At 55.7% G+C, this 17906-nt stretch overlaps 1 protein-coding gene across 4 annotated transcripts in view; it reads left to right on the top strand.

Annotated features, from left to right (window-relative positions):
- Positions 1 to 17906, top strand: part of LOC140408433 (alpha-1,3-mannosyl-glycoprotein 4-beta-N-acetylglucosaminyltransferase B-like) — a 446701-nt gene that overhangs the window by 166767 nt on the left and 262028 nt on the right. For all 4 annotated transcript variants that reach the window (XM_072495615.1, XM_072495614.1, XM_072495616.1 and 1 more), the window contains one exon: positions 17467 to 17607. In XM_072495615.1, the coding sequence (XP_072351716.1) occupies positions 17467 to 17607 (141 nt within the window). The remainder of the gene's footprint in view (positions 1 to 17466; positions 17608 to 17906) is intronic.

The raw sequence follows: 17906 nt of genomic DNA, 5'->3' as shown, positions 1-17906 counted from the left end.
GCACTCATGCTGCACCTCTGCGGGTCCCAGTACTCATGTTGCAACTCTGCTGGTCCCAGCACTCATGCTGCACCTCTCCCGGACCCAGCACTCATGCCACACCTCTCCCGGACCCAGCACTCATGTTGCACCTCTGCGGGTCCCAGCACTCATGCCACACCTCTCCCGGACCCAGCACTCATGCTACACCTCTCCCGGACCCAGCACTCATGCCACACCTCTCCGGGTCCCAGCACTCATGCTACACCTCTCCGGGTCCCAGCCCTCATGCTGCACCTCTCCGGGTCCCAGCACTCATGCTGCACCTCTGCGGGTCCCAGCACTCATGCTACACCTCTTCCGGCCCCAGCACTCATGCTACACCTCTCCGGGTCCCAGCACTCATGCTACACCTCTCCCGGACCCAGCACTCATGCTGCACCTCTCCCGGACCCAGCACTCATGCCACACCTCTCCCGGACCCAGCACTCATGCTACACCTCTCCGGGTCCCAGCACTCATGCTACACCTCTCCCGGACCCAGCACTCATGCTACACCTCTCCGGGTCCCAGCACTCATGCTGCACCTCTTCCGGCCCCAGCACTCATGCTACACCTCTCCGGGTCCCAGCACTCATGCTACACCTCTTCTGGCCCCAGCACTCATGCTGCACCTCTCCCGGACTCAGCACTCATGCTACACCTCTCCGGGTCCCAGCACTCATGCTGCACCTCTCCGGGTCCCAGCACTCATGCTGCACCTCTCCCGGACCCAGCACTCATGCCACACCTCTTCCCGCCCCAGCACTCATGCTACACCTCTGCGGGTCCCAGTACTCATGTTGCAACTCTGCTGGTCCCAGGACTCATGCTGCACCTCTCCCGGACCCAGCACTCATGCCACACCTCTCCCGGACCCAGCACTCATGCTGCACCTCTGCGGGTCCCAGCACTCATGCTACACCTCTTCCGGCCCCAACACTCATGCGACACCTTTCCGGGTCCCAGCACTCATGCCACACCTCTCCCGGACCCAGCACTCATGCTACACCTCTCCCGGACCCAGCACTCATGCCACACCTCTCCCGGACCCAGCACTCATGCTACACCTCTCCGGCTCCCAGCCCTCATGCTACACCTCTCCGGGTCCCAGCCCTCATGCTACACCTCTCCGGGTCCCAGCACTCATGCTGCACCTCTGCGGGTCCCAGCACTCATGCTGCACCTCTTCCGGCCCCAGCACTCATGCTGCACCTCTCCGGGTCTAGGCACTGATGCTACACCTCTTCCGGCCCCAGCACTCATGCTACACCTCTCCGGGTCCCAGCACTCATGCTACACCTCTCCGGGTCCCAGCACTCATGCTGCACCTCTACGGGTCCCAGCACTCATGCTACACCTCTCCGGGTCCCAGCACTCATGCTACACCTCTCCCGGACCCAGCACTCATGCTACACCTCTCCCGGACCCAGCACTCATGCTACACCTCTCCCGGACCCAGCACTCATGCCACACCTCTTCCCACCCCAGCACTCATGCTGCACCTCTGCGGGACCCAGCACTCATGCTACACCTCTCCCGGACCTCACTCATGCTGCACCTCTGCGGGTCCCAGCACTCATGCTGCACCTCTGCGGGACCCAGCACTCATGCTACACCTCTCCCGGACCTCACTCATGCTGCACCTCTCCCGGACCCAGCAATCATGCCACACCTCTCCGGGTCCCAGCACTCATGCTACACCTCTCCGGGTCCCAGCACTCATGCTACACCTCTTCCGGCCCCAGCACTCATGCTGCACCTCTGCGGGTCCCAGTACTCATGTTGCAACTCTGCTGGTCCCAGGACTCATGCTGCACCTCTCCCGGACCCAGCACTCATGCCACACCTCTCCCGGACCCAGCACTCATGCTGCACCTCTGCGGGTCCCAGCACTCATGCCACACCTCTCCCGGACCCAGCACTCATGCTGCACCTCTGCGGGTCCCAGTACTCATGTTGCAACTCTGCTGGTCCCAGGACTCATGCTGCACCTCTCCCGGACCCAGCACTCATGCCACACCTCTCCCGGACCCAGCACTCATGCTGCACCTCTGCGGGTCCCAGCACTCATGCCACACCTCTCCCGGACCCAGCACTCATGCTACACCTCTCCCGGACCCAGCACTCATGCCACACCTCTCCGGGTCCCAGCACTCATGCTACACCTCTCCGGGTCCCAGCCCTCATGCTGCACCTCTCCGGGTCCCAGCACTCATGCTGCACCTCTGCGGGTCCCAGCAGTCATGCTACACCTCTCCGGGTCCCAGCACTCATGCTACACCTCTCCGGGTCCCAGCACTCATGCTACACCTCTTCCGGCCCCAGCACTCATGCTGCACCTCTGCGGGTCCCAGTACTCATGTTGCAACTCTGCTGGTCCCAGGACTCATGCTGCACCTCTCCCGGACCCAGCACTCATGCCACACCTCTCCCGGACCCAGCACTCATGCTGCACCTCTGCGGGTCCCAGCACTCATGCCACACCTCTCCCGGACCCAGCACTCATGCTGCACCTCTGCGGGTCCCAGTACTCATGTTGCAACTCTGCTGGTCCCAGCACTCATGCCACACCTCTCCCGGACCCAGCACTCATGCTGCACCTCTGCGGGTCCCAGCACTCATGCCACACCTCTCCCGGACCCAGCACTCATGCTACACCTCTCCCGGACCCAGCACTCATGCCACACCTCTCCGGGTCCCAGCACTCATGCTACACCTCTCCGGGTCCCAGCCCTCATGCTGCACCTCTCCGGGTCCCAGCACTCATGCTGCACCTCTGCGGGTCCCAGCAGTCATGCTACACCTCTCCGGGTCCCAGCACTCATGCTGCACCTCTGCGGGTCCCAGCACTCCTGCTACACCTCTCCGGGTCCCAGCACTCATGCTACACCTCTCCGGGTCCCAGCACTCATGCTGCACCTCTACGGGTCCCAGCACTCATGCTACATCTCTCCGGGTCCCAGCACTCATGCTACACCTCTCCCGGACCCAGCACTCATGCTACACCTCTCCCGGACCCAGCACTCATGCTACACCTCTCCCGGACCCAGCACTCATGCCACACCTCTTCCCGCCCCAGCACTCATGCTGCACCTCTGCGGGACCCAGCACTCATGCTACACCTCTCCCGGACCTCACTCATGCTGCACCTCTGCGGGTCCCAGCACTCATGCTGCACCTCTGCGGGACCCAGCACTCATGCTACACCTCTCCCGGACCCAGCAATCATGCCACACCTCTCCGGGTCCCAGCACTCATGCTACACCTCTCCGGGTCCCAGCACTCATGCTACACCTCTTCCGGCCCCAGCACTCATGCTGCACCTCTGCGGGTCCCAGTACTCATGTTGCAACTCTGCTGGTCCCAGCACTCATGCTGCACCTCTCCCGGACCCAGCACTCATGCCACACCTCTCCCGGACCCAGCACTCATGTTGCACCTCTGCGGGTCCCAGCACTCATGCCACACCTCTCCCGGACCCAGCACTCATGCTACACCTCTCCCGGACCCAGCACTCATGCCACACCTCTCCGGGTCCCAGCACTCATGCTACACCTCTCCGGGTCCCAGCCCTCATGCTGCACCTCTCCGGGTCCCAGCACTCATGCTGCACCTCTGCGGGTCCCAGCACTCATGCTACACCTCTTCCGGCCCCAGCACTCATGCTACACCTCTCCGGGTCCCAGCACTCATGCTACACCTCTCCCGGACCCAGCACTCATGCTGCACCTCTCCCGGACCCAGCACTCATGCCACACCTCTCCCGGACCCAGCACTCATGCTACACCTCTCCGGGTCCCAGCACTCATGCTACACCTCTCCCGGACCCAGCACTCATGCTACACCTCTCCGGGTCCCAGCACTCATGCTGCACCTCTTCCGGCCCCAGCACTCATGCTACACCTCTCCGGGTCCCAGCACTCATGCTACACCTCTTCTGGCCCCAGCACTCATGCTGCACCTCTCCCGGACTCAGCACTCATGCTACACCTCTCCGGGTCCCAGCACTCATGCTGCACCTCTCCGGGTCCCAGCACTCATGCTGCACCTCTCCCGGACCCAGCACTCATGCCACACCTCTTCCCGCCCCAGCACTCATGCTACACCTCTGCGGGTCCCAGTACTCATGTTGCAACTCTGCTGGTCCCAGGACTCATGCTGCACCTCTCCCGGACCCAGCACTCATGCCACACCTCTCCCGGACCCAGCACTCATGCTGCACCTCTGCGGGTCCCAGCACTCATGCCACACCTCTCCCGGACCCAGCACTCATGCTGCACCTCTGCGGGTCCCAGTACTCATGTTGCAACTCTGCTGGTCCCAGGACTCATGCTGCACCTCTCCCGGACCCAGCACTCATGCCACACCTCTCCCGGACCCAGCACTCATGCTGCACCTCTGCGGGTCCCAGCACTCATGCCACACCTCTCCCGGACCCAGCACTCATGCTGCACCTCTGCGGGTCCCAGCACTCATGCCACACCTCTCCCGGACCCAGCACTCATGCTGCACCTCTGCGGGTCCCAGTACTCATGTTGCAACTCTCCGGGTCCCAGCACTCATGCTACACCTCTCCGGGTCCCAGCACTCATGCTACACCTCTTCCGGCCCCAGCACTCATGCTGCACCTCTGCGGGTCCCAGTACTCATGTTGCAACTCTGCTGGTCCCAGGACTCATGCTGCACCTCTCCCGGACCCAGCACTCATGCCACACCTCTCCCGGACCCAGCACTCATGCTGCACCTCTGCGGGTCCCAGCACTCATGCCACACCTCTCCCGGACCCAGCACTCATGCTGCACCTCTGCGGGTCCCAGTACTCATGTTGCAACTCTGCTGGTCCCAGCACTCATGCCACACCTCTCCCGGACCCAGCACTCATGCTGCACCTCTGCGGGTCCCAGCACTCATGCCACACCTCTCCCGGACCCAGCACTCATGCTACACCTCTCCCGGACCCAGCACTCATGCCACACCTCTCCGGGTCCCAGCACTCATGCTACACCTCTCCGGGTCCCAGCCCTCATGCTGCACCTCTCCGGGTCCCAGCACTCATGCTGCACCTCTGCGGGTCCCAGCAGTCATGCTACACCTCTCCGGGTCCCAGCACTCATGCTGCACCTCTGCGGGTCCCAGCACTCCTGCTACACCTCTCCGGGTCCCAGCACTCATGCTACACCTCTCCGGGTCCCAGCACTCATGCTGCACCTCTACGGGTCCCAGCACTCATGCTACATCTCTCCGGGTCCCAGCACTCATGCTACACCTCTCCCGGACCCAGCACTCATGCTACACCTCTCCCGGACCCAGCACTCATGCTACACCTCTCCCGGACCCAGCACTCATGCCACACCTCTTCCCGCCCCAGCACTCATGCTGCACCTCTGCGGGACCCAGCACTCATGCTACACCTCTCCCGGACCTCACTCATGCTGCACCTCTGCGGGTCCCAGCACTCATGCTGCACCTCTGCGGGACCCAGCACTCATGCTACACCTCTCCCGGACCTCACTCATGCTGCACCTCTCCCGGACCCAGCAATCATGCCACACCTCTCCGGGTCCCAGCACTCATGCTACACCTCTCCGGGTCCCAGCACTCATGCTACACCTCTTCCGGCCCCAGCACTCATGCTGCACCTCTGCGGGTCCCAGTACTCATGTTGCAACTCTGCTGGTCCCAGCACTCATGCTGCACCTCTCCCGGACCCAGCACTCATGCCACACCTCTCCCGGACCCAGCACTCATGTTGCACCTCTGCGGGTCCCAGCACTCATGCCACACCTCTCCCGGACCCAGCACTCATGCTACACCTCTCCCGGACCCAGCACTCATGCCACACCTCTCCGGGTCCCAGCACTCATGCTACACCTCTCCGGGTCCCAGCCCTCATGCTGCACCTCTCCGGGTCCCAGCACTCATGCTGCACCTCTGCGGGTCCCAGCACTCATGCTACACCTCTTCCGGCCCCAGCACTCATGCTACACCTCTCCGGGTCCCAGCACTCATGCTACACCTCTCCCGGACCCAGCACTCATGCTGCACCTCTCCCGGACCCAGCACTCATGCCACACCTCTCCCGGACCCAGCACTCATGCTACACCTCTCCGGGTCCCAGCACTCATGCTACACCTCTCCCGGACCCAGCACTCATGCTACACCTCTCCGGGTCCCAGCACTCATGCTGCACCTCTTCCGGCCCCAGCACTCATGCTACACCTCTCCGGGTCCCAGCACTCATGCTACACCTCTTCTGGCCCCAGCACTCATGCTGCACCTCTCCCGGACTCAGCACTCATGCTACACCTCTCCGGGTCCCAGCACTCATGCTGCACCTCTCCGGGTCCCAGCACTCATGCTGCACCTCTCCCGGACCCAGCACTCATGCCACACCTCTTCCCGCCCCAGCACTCATGCTACACCTCTGCGGGTCCCAGTACTCATGTTGCAACTCTGCTGGTCCCAGGACTCATGCTGCACCTCTCCCGGACCCAGCACTCATGCCACACCTCTCCCGGACCCAGCACTCATGCTGCACCTCTGCGGGTCCCAGCACTCATGCCACACCTCTCCCGGACCCAGCACTCATGCTGCACCTCTGCGGGTCCCAGTACTCATGTTGCAACTCTGCTGGTCCCAGGACTCATGCTGCACCTCTCCCGGACCCAGCACTCATGCCACACCTCTCCCGGACCCAGCACTCATGCTGCACCTCTGCGGGTCCCAGCACTCATGCCACACCTCTCCCGGACCCAGCACTCATGCTGCACCTCTGCGGGTCCCAGCACTCATGCCACACCTCTCCCGGACCCAGCACTCATGCTACACCTCTCCCGGACCCAGCACTCATGCCACACCTCTCCGGGTCCCAGCACTCATGCTACACCTCTCCGGGTCCCAGCCCTCATGCTGCACCTCTCCGGGTCCCAGCACTCATGCTGCACCTCTGCGGGTCCCAGCAGTCATGCTACACCTCTCCGGGTCCCAGCACTCATGCTGCACCTCTGCGGGTCCCAGCACTCCTGCTACACCTCTCCGGGTCCCAGCACTCATGCTACACCTCTCCGGGTCCCAGCACTCATGCTGCACCTCTACGGGTCCCAGCACTCATGCTACACCTCTCCGGGTCCCAGCACTCATGCTACACCTCTCCCGGACCCAGCACTCATGCTACACCTCTCCCGGACCCAGCACTCATGCTACACCTCTCCCGGACCCAGCACTCATGCCACACCTCTTCCCGCCCCAGCACTCATGCTGCACCTCTGCGGGACCCAGCACTCATGCTGCACCTCTCCCGGACCTCACTCATGCTGTACCTCTGCGGGTCCCAGCACTCATGCTGCACCTCTGCAGGACCCAGCACTCATGCTACACCTCTCCCGGACCTCACTCATGCTGCACCTCTCCCGGACCCAGCAATCATGCCACACCTCTCCGGGTCCCAGCACTCATGCTACACCTCTCCGGGTCCCAGCTCTCATGCTACACCTCTTCCGGCCCCAGCACTCATGCTGCACCTCTGCGGGTTCCAGTACTCATGTTGCAACTCTGCTGGTCCCAGCACTCATGCTACACCTCTCCCGGACCCAGCACTCATGCCACACCTCTCCGGGTCCCAGCACTCATGCTACACCTCTCCGGGTCCCAGCCCTCATGCTGCACCTCTCCGGGTCCCAGCACTCATGCTGCACCTCTGCGGGTCCCAGCACTCATGCTACACCTCTTCCGGCCCCAGCACTCATGCTACACCTCTCCGGGTCCCAGCACTCATGCTACACCTCTCCCGGACCCAGCACTCATGCTGCACCTCTCCCGGACCCAGCACTCATGCCACACCTCTCCCGGACCCAGCACTCATGCTACACCTCTCCGGGTCCCAGCACTCATGCTACACCTCTCCCGGACCCAGCACTCATGCTACACCTCTCCGGGTCCCAGCACTCATGCTGCACCTCTTCCGGCCCCAGCACTCATGCTACACCTCTCCGGGTCCCAGCACTCATGCTACACCCCTTCTGGCCCCAGCACTCATGCTGCACCTCTGCGGGTCCCAGCACTCATGCTACACCTCTCCCAGACCCAGCACTCATGCTGCACCTCTCCCGGACTCAGCACTCATGCTACACCTCTCCGGGTCCCAGCACTCATGCTGCACCTCTCCGGGTCCCAGCACTCATGCTGCACCTCTCCCGGACCCAGCACTCCTGCCACACCTCTTCCCGCCCCAGCACTCATGCTACACCTCTTCCGGCCCCAGCACTCATGCTGCAACTCTGGGGGTCCCAGCACTCATGCCACATCTCTCCGGGTCCCAGCACTCATGCCACACCTCTCCGGGTCCCAGCACTCATGCCACACCTCTCCCGGACCCAGCACTCATGCCACACCTCTGCGGGTCCCAGAACTCATGCCACACCTCTCCGGGTCCCAGCACTCATGCCACACCTCTCCCGGACCCAGCACTCATGCCACACCTCTGCGGGTCCCAGAACTCATGCCACACCTCTCCGGGTCCCAGCACTCATGCCACACCTCTCCCGGACCCAGAACTCATGCCACACCTCTCCGGGTCCCAGCACTCATGCTGCACCTCCCCGGCCCCAGAACTCATGCTACCCTTCTCCTGGTCCAGAGTGATTCTCCTCATTCCATCGATCGGTCACCACTGCTCTGATGCCATATGGGGAGGTGTCACATGTGAGGATGGACAGCCTGGAAGAATCATAATGGGTCAACAACTGGGAGAATAACAGTTGTCTCTTCATCCTGGTGAATGTATCCTCGAGCTCCCCAAGCCCACTTATGATTCTTCTTTAATAAGGTGTGAAGAGGTACCAGCAGGGTGGCCAACTTTGGGATAAACTTCCCATAATAATTAATGACCCTCAGAAATGACCTAAATTGGGTTGTGTTCTCTGGAGCCAGAACACCTTTGTGGTATGGACCTTTTCCTCCATTGGGTGTGAGCCATCTTTGCTCATGCGGTAACCCAGGTACCTAACTGTCTTTGACTGAAAGACACATTTGCCTTTCTTCAGGCGGATGCCCTCTTGGGAGATTCGTCTGAGGACCTTTCCAGATTGTCTAAGTGCTCCTTCTCTGTGGCCTCCGTAATGAGTATGTCATCCAGGTATACTGCCACTTTGGGCAGCCCCTGGAGGATGCCTTCCATCACTCTCTAGAATAGTGCACAAGTGGAAGAGACCACAAAGGGAAGTTGAGTATATTCATATAGTCCTCTTTGGTTATTTAAGGTCACGTACTTTCGAGATGCGGTATCCAGCTCCAACTGGAGATATGCGTAGCTCATATCCAGTTTTGTGAATGAGTAGCCCCCAGCCAGCTTTGCGTACAAATCAATGTAAATTTGTGCCCCCTTTATTTTACCCAGGCCCTCCCGGATTACCTCCAGATATTTCCCGGGGACCTCGTATAGGTTTCCGGTGCCCATCTGAACAATCTGCTGCCAGTCGAAACAAAGTGTTCGTAGCCAATCACAGCCCAGTAGATTCGGTCCCAGCTCCTGTACCACGATTAGCAACAATCGGATTGTCTACTGCCCATGGGTCACCGGGGTAACGGTGGTTCCAATAATGTCCAGTGGTTCTCCAGTGTACATCGGCAAGCTGGCCTTGGTATCGCGCAGGCTTAATGACCGGATTGCCTTGTGAACTTGGCAGAAGGTCTGCTGACCAATGATGCAGACGGCACCCCCTGTGGCCATCTCCATTATTACGGGGTGTCCAATTACCTGCAGTTTGATCCGAATCGGTCACTCTTTAGGGGCCATGATGCAATTCAGCTGCATCAAGTCATCCTCCTCAGGGTGTAAGGCCCTGGCTTGAGGCAACCTTATCATCTACTCAGGGCGGTGTGTTCTTTGCTGGTTCTGGCGGCCTTGGTTGCCGCACGTTCTGTGATCACAGGCTTGGCAATGTCGCTAGTACTCCCTATCGTCCTCTGGGGAGGTGTCACGCTGATCTGTGGTGGCCCTTGACCATTGAGTCCAGACGCAGCGTTGCACAGTTGATTGCTGTTTTGGCGGCGATCTGGTCATGTGAGCATTGTCCTGAGAGGGTGCTGCATTGCTGTTCGGGGCTCAACCAACACTATGGACACTATAGTTAATGAGTTAATGGAACCTTGGAGTTCCTGAACCCCCTTATCAACGTTCTCACGGGTAATGACGAGCTCGGTGGCTCTTTTCAAGTCCAGTGTTGGCTCCATCAACAACTTCCTCTGAGTGGCCATATTATGAATCCTGCACACCAAATGGTCCTTTAGCATCTCTAAAAGGGATGGACCAAACTCGCAATGCTCAGTCAGCCTTCGGAGGCGAGTTAGAAAGTTTGTCACTGACTCTCCCGGAGTTTCATGCACTGCAATATTGAATCAGTACCTTTGCATAATTATGGACGGTTTTGGGTCATAATTGTTAGACACCAACTCAACTCCATCAATTCATCAAAGGATTTTGAACCTGGGGCAGCCGGTTACATGAGGCTTTAAATTATTCTGAAGGTTGCGACCCTGTAGTCAGTTAGGAGGATTTCCTTCTATTGGTCCGCTCCACTGATGCCATTAGCCTGGAAAAAGTACCTAATCCGCTCAGCATATTGGGCCCAATCCTCCAGCCTGCATCTTCGACGTCTAACTTCCTAAAGAGCGGCATTTTTCAAAAGTCTGTTGAACAGATTGTTGTATGATAATATCCCAGTGCATCTGGGACGTCCAGAATCATTATCACTTTTTGTTACCTCACCACCAGTATAAAGACCCAGGAGGCCAAGCAGTCGAGTAAACGCTAGTTTATTCGTGGTCATTTTGGCAGCAAATACACAGTATCAGTCCCCATCCTGGCCGGCCTTTATACAAGTTAAATGTGAACCCTGGCTTGGTGGTCTCCGTCCGCTAGCGGGGAAGCTTGTATTCCACGAGTCCCACGGAGCGATTGATTAGGGTAACCCATGGGCCTCATGGAGGTTATTGCACATCTTATGACTCAACAAAGGTCTGATGATCACAATAGATAAAATGTCTTCTGTTGTGAGTGTACAAGGGCAGTTATACAAACTGTTGATAGAAACAATTCTGAATCTAAAACGCTTGTTCTCAAAAGCCTGTAGATATGAGTGTTTATTTCTTGTAGGCGACACATTTCATTGCAATAGCCAGCCTGAGAGATTCTTCAACAGCCTTGACTTTTCATAATTAAATTTGGGGAAAATGCAAACGTTCAACGGTCTGAAACCACAGTCTCAGACTGCTCATCATTTTCCATTGGAGTCTCTCTTCATTTCTCATACAGTGCATATGTATTTGTGATGCTTGGTTTAGAATTGGAGCTCTCAGTGTGCCATGGTGCAGCTGGAGATGATTAATAAGAACAGGTGTCTCGCAAATTTGGTTCTTCTGGTAAAAACCGTTCAAACACAGGAAGGAAACAGAGTGGTGTCTTAGACTGTGCTACCACAAACACTTTAAAAAAAAAATCTGGCCGCAGCTGAAGTTAGAATTACTTTATCGCCTATGTAGCTTTTAAAATTTCATGAAGAGAAAGCTGCTTTACCATCTTCTATCAAAGTGAGAGGGACAATGGAAGGAAAGAGAAGAAATCCTCATAGAGGTGTTTCTCTATGTTGGGCTCCTTGGTACTGCTGGCTCCTCAGGCATCTGGATCTTATGCAGCTGCACTCTGCCTCAAGGTAAATTTGCCAAGCCTCAGGGCCAGGAGGATCCACAATATAAAAGCAGCACAAGCAACTGAATTCCTCTCCCATTCTCAAACATACAAACTAGCTCTCAACATATGCTGCACAAGATCGGCTCCCCTGTCACAGATGAATAATGAGCTGAACAAAGTGAATGCTTCTATACGGACAGCATTTGCCAAAGACCTAAGCTCACTGGCAATGAAATACGAGTAACATTTTAGAATTACAGATCTAGACATTTGATGGCATTATGCCTGATCTTCAGGCAGTAAACAGACACCTTAGCAAACAATATGGCAGATCGTATTGCTGTAGGTATTGTTGCTCTTTTTAACCTTAGTCTATTTGCTCTGTTTACGTCACCTTTGCTCATGAGTCGCCAGGTATCTTTATGATACCGCCACGTGGTTCAAGTTCAAGTTATGATTAATAATACAGCACACCGCTTAGTAAGGATTAAAACAATGGTCATTTATTATATACAACAAGCAATATTAATACCCTAATACTACTTTCCATATAATAAACCTATCACTACTGGCCAATACTTAACTTAGGAAGAGCCCACCAGGTCAGGGAAATGAATGGCTTGTCCAATCAAATCTGGCCCGCGGGATTCAAAAGGCTGCTACAGGTCGGTGGCTAGGTGTCTCTACCGGATAGCGATCGCTGGATTCAAACTTACAGTTGCCGGTGGCTGGTCTTGCGAAGGTCTCGAGCAGGCGAAGAGGAGAGAGAGAGATCTGAACTTGGACCCTCACTTTTATAGGGCCCAGGGGCTTCCCGCCTCCCGGGGCGGCCCTTGACCCTGAGTCCCAAGTGATTGGATCTGTCCCCAATCTCTGGGTCGATGTGTCCAATGGTGAGGCGATTCCTCGATCGGGGGGGTGGTCGCTCACCTGTCTTTGTTTCGGCCACTGCAGGCGCCGACAGGTCTGGCCCGGTATTCAATTGCTAATATGTTGCAATTGTTCCCAGGGATAGCCGATTTAACTGTGGATGTCTGAATAGATTGGCTGCAAACAGTCCTGAATGCAACTGCGAATACCTGGGTTGATGGGCTGTTGATAGCCCTGTGTATCGATCTGGGCTACCTTCCCAGAGCCGAATATGCAAAACAGTCTGCAGCTGCCTGCTTGTGTCTTCTTGGCTGCTTTTCCCAGCAGTCTTTCGGGTTAGCCGTTTTAAACTGGGTTTTGGCCAGATTAATCGGAACGCAGCCATTTTACCTGGCTACAATCCCGCCTTGTGATCCTAACGCGAAGCGTGAAGGATCACATAAATTTTGTCCTCTTTGTTTCCCTGGGGGGGCACCTCCCACATGGCCACTACTCTGACCCTAGCTATGCACAAAAATTTACCTAAACAATTCTTGAGGGCGCTATGTCAGGCAGGGGCATGTGTCTGGAAAAAAAAAAACTGGGAACCTCTAATTTTACCTAAACAATTCTTCAAGTATTATACAATCTTATCTCTCTAAACATACAATAACAATTACAACATTTAATATATTCTTTCCTGGCTTGGCAGTCAAGCTCAGGATCATACATTCCCATACATTCTCTTTTTATTTACAGGGAAAACCGCCAGTGCATGTTTTATTATTCATATATCGCGGGGGTCTGGGGTCTGGTTGTAGCCGAATATCGGGGATTGGATCCGATAGACCGGGGTTCGAGCGCGGTACGCTCTCCTTTTCCACTTGCAGAGGCGCATGGTCTGTACTGCACAGCAGAGTATGGCCAATGCTAACAGTGCCTCAATGACGTACGATAGGGAGTACCAAGTTATGAACTTGGCACACCAGGATAATGCAGCGTGGTTGGTGACTGGGCCCTCGGTACTACGGGGCAGTGAAGCGTTAACGGCAGGGGGGTTTGGAGTAATGGGGTCCGCGTTCCCGCGCAACCAAATGTCCACAAAGATGTTGAGCACGATGAAAGGAGTCCTCATGGCTGTCCTCTTTCTTTCCTTTTCCTGTGTTCGCTGGTTTTCTCCGGACTTGGAGCTTCTGGAGTTCTGTAAGACAAGCATAGTGTGTGTAAATACTTCGGTTTAATATCTGGTGTGTTGGTGTGTCTGTCCTTCTTGGGGCCAATTAAACCCTTATAATTGGTCACAGTATGTGACTCTCCCCCCATTTTCTTTTTCAAAACAAATGTTTGGACACGGCACACTTCCCAATGGTGGACCAGTGCTAGGTTTATCATCCAAATGTTCTAGGATGTAAATAGCATGTGGCAGCAACCCAAAGGTTGCCTAAATAAAATAAAACGTTTTTTAAAAGAAAAGTTCGAATGAGGTGCGTGTGGACCGCGACGGGTACGATTTGGGTGGAGTCCCCGGGTAGGACGGCTACCAATACCGTATCTTCCCCACCTGAGCGTTTTTGACCAACGGGGGGGTCTCACGCCGTTTCTCCACTGCCTGAGCGACCAAAGAACGGACAAAAATGTAGTCATCATGGTGGGGTTACTGTTCTGATTCTACCATCAAATCAGAAGAGTAGCTACGATCGGGCGTCTGGTCTGGTGACCACGTATCAGCTGAAAAGCTAGTTCCTCTGAATGGGCGTCTGATCTCGGTGGGCCTCTGAGGCAAGTCCTCAGAGGTTTTGGCAGAATGGGCGTATGGCCGTGGTGGGGGTCAGTGGGAAAGTTAAAAAGTTTAGGTGAATGGGTGTGGGGCGGTGAGAAAATTCTCCTGTAGGACGAACAACATTTAACAAACAGACAGACAACGTAAAACATTCTGCAGGTCCCATCAGAAAGGACAACACTTTTCACCAAGTGTCTTCTTTAAATCATCATGTGGACACCTCAGTTCTCGGTCGCTACGGGCTCTGCCTTTTTCTTATCGAGAGTGCCTGTCGGTTGGGCACTCTGTGGTTTTTTAGGGCCATTGCATTCTCTAGCAAAATGTCCCAATTGTCCGCAATTGTAGCACTCTTTAGGTTTGGCTGGGGGGCTGTTCTTTCCCTCGTTTACCCAGACGGGGTTGTGAAGAGTGGTTCTTACTGCCTGCACATCTGCGGCGGCTTGATTTTCCCCGGGGGTTCTAGTGGCTGATTTACCGTGAGCCGCTTGTTCCCAAACGCGGGACAATCTCTTGACCACCCACTTCTCATTATGAGCCTCCTCCGAGGGGTCATAATTGCTACAGGCATTCTGTCCTGCTTCCGTGGCATGGGAGATAAGGATGCGGGTCCACTTGGCCATATTGTCTGGGGAAAAATGGGCACGATCTACGTTGCCGAAAATGGCTTCAAAATGAATCCACAAGCGTCCTGCGAACGCTGTGGGGTGTTCAGACTTTTTCTGTCTGCATTTATTCAGACCGTCTACGGGGTCGCCCCGGTTGTACCTGATCGCATCCAGGATTGCAGTATGCATTTCTGCAAGGGTGCCTCCTCCTACATTCTGTGGGTCGGGAAGGGCTGCTGTGACCGATCTAAGATAATGATAGGGGGGGGGAGATACCAACCAGAATGCAGGGTAAGCAGGGCAGAGGAGCCAGAGGAGATCAATGGCAAGGAAGTACATGGGTATGCCCACAGCAACATCACCAAGGAATGTCATGTGACATCAAACACGCCCCTGTTTTAATACCAGGAGCAACATGTACAGAATTAATACAGTGAGGTTGTGATCACCTGTTGTACCTCTTGTAAGAATACAGAGATCAGGGGCGAGATTCTCCGACCCCCCGCCAGGTCGGAGAATCACCAGGGGCTGGCGTGAATCCCGCCCCCGTCGGTTGCCGAATTCTCCGGCACCGGAGATTCGGCGGGGGCGGGAATCGCGCCGCGCCGGTTGGCGGGCCCCCTCCCCCCCGCGATTCTCCGGCCCGAATGGGCCAAAGCCCCGCTGCTAGAATGCCTGTCCCGCCGGTGTGGATTAAACCACCTCTCTTACCGGCGGGACAAGGCGGCGCGGGCGGGCTCCGGGGTTCTGGGGGGGGGGCGCGGGCCGATCTGGCCCCGGGGGGTGCCCCCATGGTGGCCTGGCCCGCGATCGGGGCTCACCGATCCGCGGACGGGCCTGTGCCGTGGGGGCACTCTTTTCTTCCGCCTTCACCACGGTCACCACCATGGCGGAGGCGGAAGAGACTCCCTCCACAGCGCATGCGCGGGGATGCCGTGAGCGGCCGCTATTGCTCCCGCGCATGCGCCGCCCGGCAATGTCATTTCCGCGCCAGCTGGTGGGGCACCAAAGGCCTTTTCCGCCAGCTGGCGGGGCGGAAATCAGTCCGGCGCGGGCCTAGCCCCTCAAGGTTAGGGCTCAGCCCCCCAAGGTGCGGAGGATTCCGCACCTTTGGGGCGGCACGATGCCGGACTGATAAGCGTCGTTTTTGGTGCCGGTCAGCGGACATCGCGCCGATACCGGAGAATTTCGCCCTTGGTCTCTGTTTTCTTACAAGAGGTTCAACAAACTGATCACTGGGGGCCCAAAGTTAGGGGCCCCATATCAGTATATATGTTACCTCTGTATGCACACCTGTTTATTTTTATTATCTTTCTCATGTTCCCATATTGTAGATTCTTCTTGATTTTGTGTGACGCTCCTTGCAGTGTAATAAATAAATGAAAAACCAAAACAAATCTATATTTTTAATTAATGGTCAGGATGTTTCGGATGGAGGAGTTTCCCTTCCCACCAACCGAAGACCTGCCACTGACACTGTCTGCCCCGCAGTGATTTCGTGCTCCAGTGAGCATTAAATGGCTGGAGGCCAGACCTCCGCCCCTCACTCGTAAGGAGGTCCCATCTTCAAAAGCTGCCGGCTAGTTTGATTGATGAGCAACTCTCTGGTCCCTGCAGCACCAGGAAGAGGTATGTTTTGGGGGGTTTCAGGGTGGGGAGGGTAGGAGAGGCCTGGGGGTGGACAGGGTGGGATTGGGATGTTAGCAGTGACGCTGGGTGGGGGAAGGTAGGTCCCTAATTACTGGACCTTAAGCAGGATGGGGGGTGCCCACAGTTAAAAGAGGGATGCTTTTGGAGGCTTCCTGCTCAAGGGCTGAATCCAATTATATTTGAGTATTTCCCATAACCTGAAACCCATCCGGCAAGTCCAAAAATTGAGGTTTAACAGGTTCATAATTCCCCTGCCTGGGGAAAGCGGACAGGATAATCAAAGACCACTCCCACCCGGCCGACTCACTCTTCCAACTTCTCCCATCGGGCAGGAGATACAAAAGTCTGAGAACACACACGAAAAGATTCAAAAACCGCCTCTTCCCTGCTGTTACCAGACTCCTAAACGACCCTCTTCTGGACTGACCTGATTAACACTACACCCCTGTGTGCTTCACCCGTTGCCGGTGTTATCTAGTTACATTGTGTACCTTGTGTTGCCCTATAATGTACATTCTTTTATTTCCTTTTCTTTTTATGTACTTAATGATCTGTTGAGCTGCTCGCAGAAAAATACTTTTCACTGTACCTTGGTACATGTGCCAATAAACAAATCCAATCCAATCCAATTGCAGAGAAGTCAAAGCAGGTGGGAACCATCAGGAAGCCCACCCAAGGGACTTTATGCTCACCCCCTGCCTACAAACCTGCCGACTGTGTGTATGTGGGGGGGGGGGGGGGGGGGGGGGTTGTCAGCAAAGCTTGAAAGTTGAAAGCTGACACAGCGGCCGAAACCTGTTAGAAAAAGTCTCAGTCTTAATAATAAGAAAACTTGCATGAGCATATTCCCTCAACAATGGTTTCCTTGATTTCAGATGCAGTGAAGATGCAAGCATTGAACCTCACCAGGAAGCACAATGTTCAACAGCCAAATATCTTCTATTACCTTCCTCATCTGATGTCTAATGAAGACAGCCTTCAACCAAAAGTGATGATAGGACAGGGGAAGACTGGAGGTAAGCAGCAAACAGGAACATTTAAAATTGCTGCCTAACATTGCCTGATTTTAAACACATACTCCCTCTAAATATGTTGTTCCAAATGGTTACCTTAAATGGCTGCATTTATAGGTTTTATGGTATATTCCTCACATCTTCCTGTGGTATTTAAAATTGTGCACCATTTGAAAGTTGCCTCTTAATTTAAATAAAGAAAACAACACAACAAAAAATTGCATTTACTTTTAGCACCTTTCACGGCTTCTGGGCATCCAGAGCACATTACAGCCAATTAAGTACTTTGCTTTTGATTCTTT

This window comes from Scyliorhinus torazame, chromosome 3, assembly GCF_047496885.1.
Source record: "Scyliorhinus torazame isolate Kashiwa2021f chromosome 3, sScyTor2.1, whole genome shotgun sequence".
Taxonomy (NCBI): Eukaryota; Metazoa; Chordata; class Chondrichthyes; order Carcharhiniformes; family Scyliorhinidae; genus Scyliorhinus; species Scyliorhinus torazame.
Note: the sequence above shows the minus strand (reverse complement) of the source record. Positions and strands in the feature narration are given on the sequence as shown.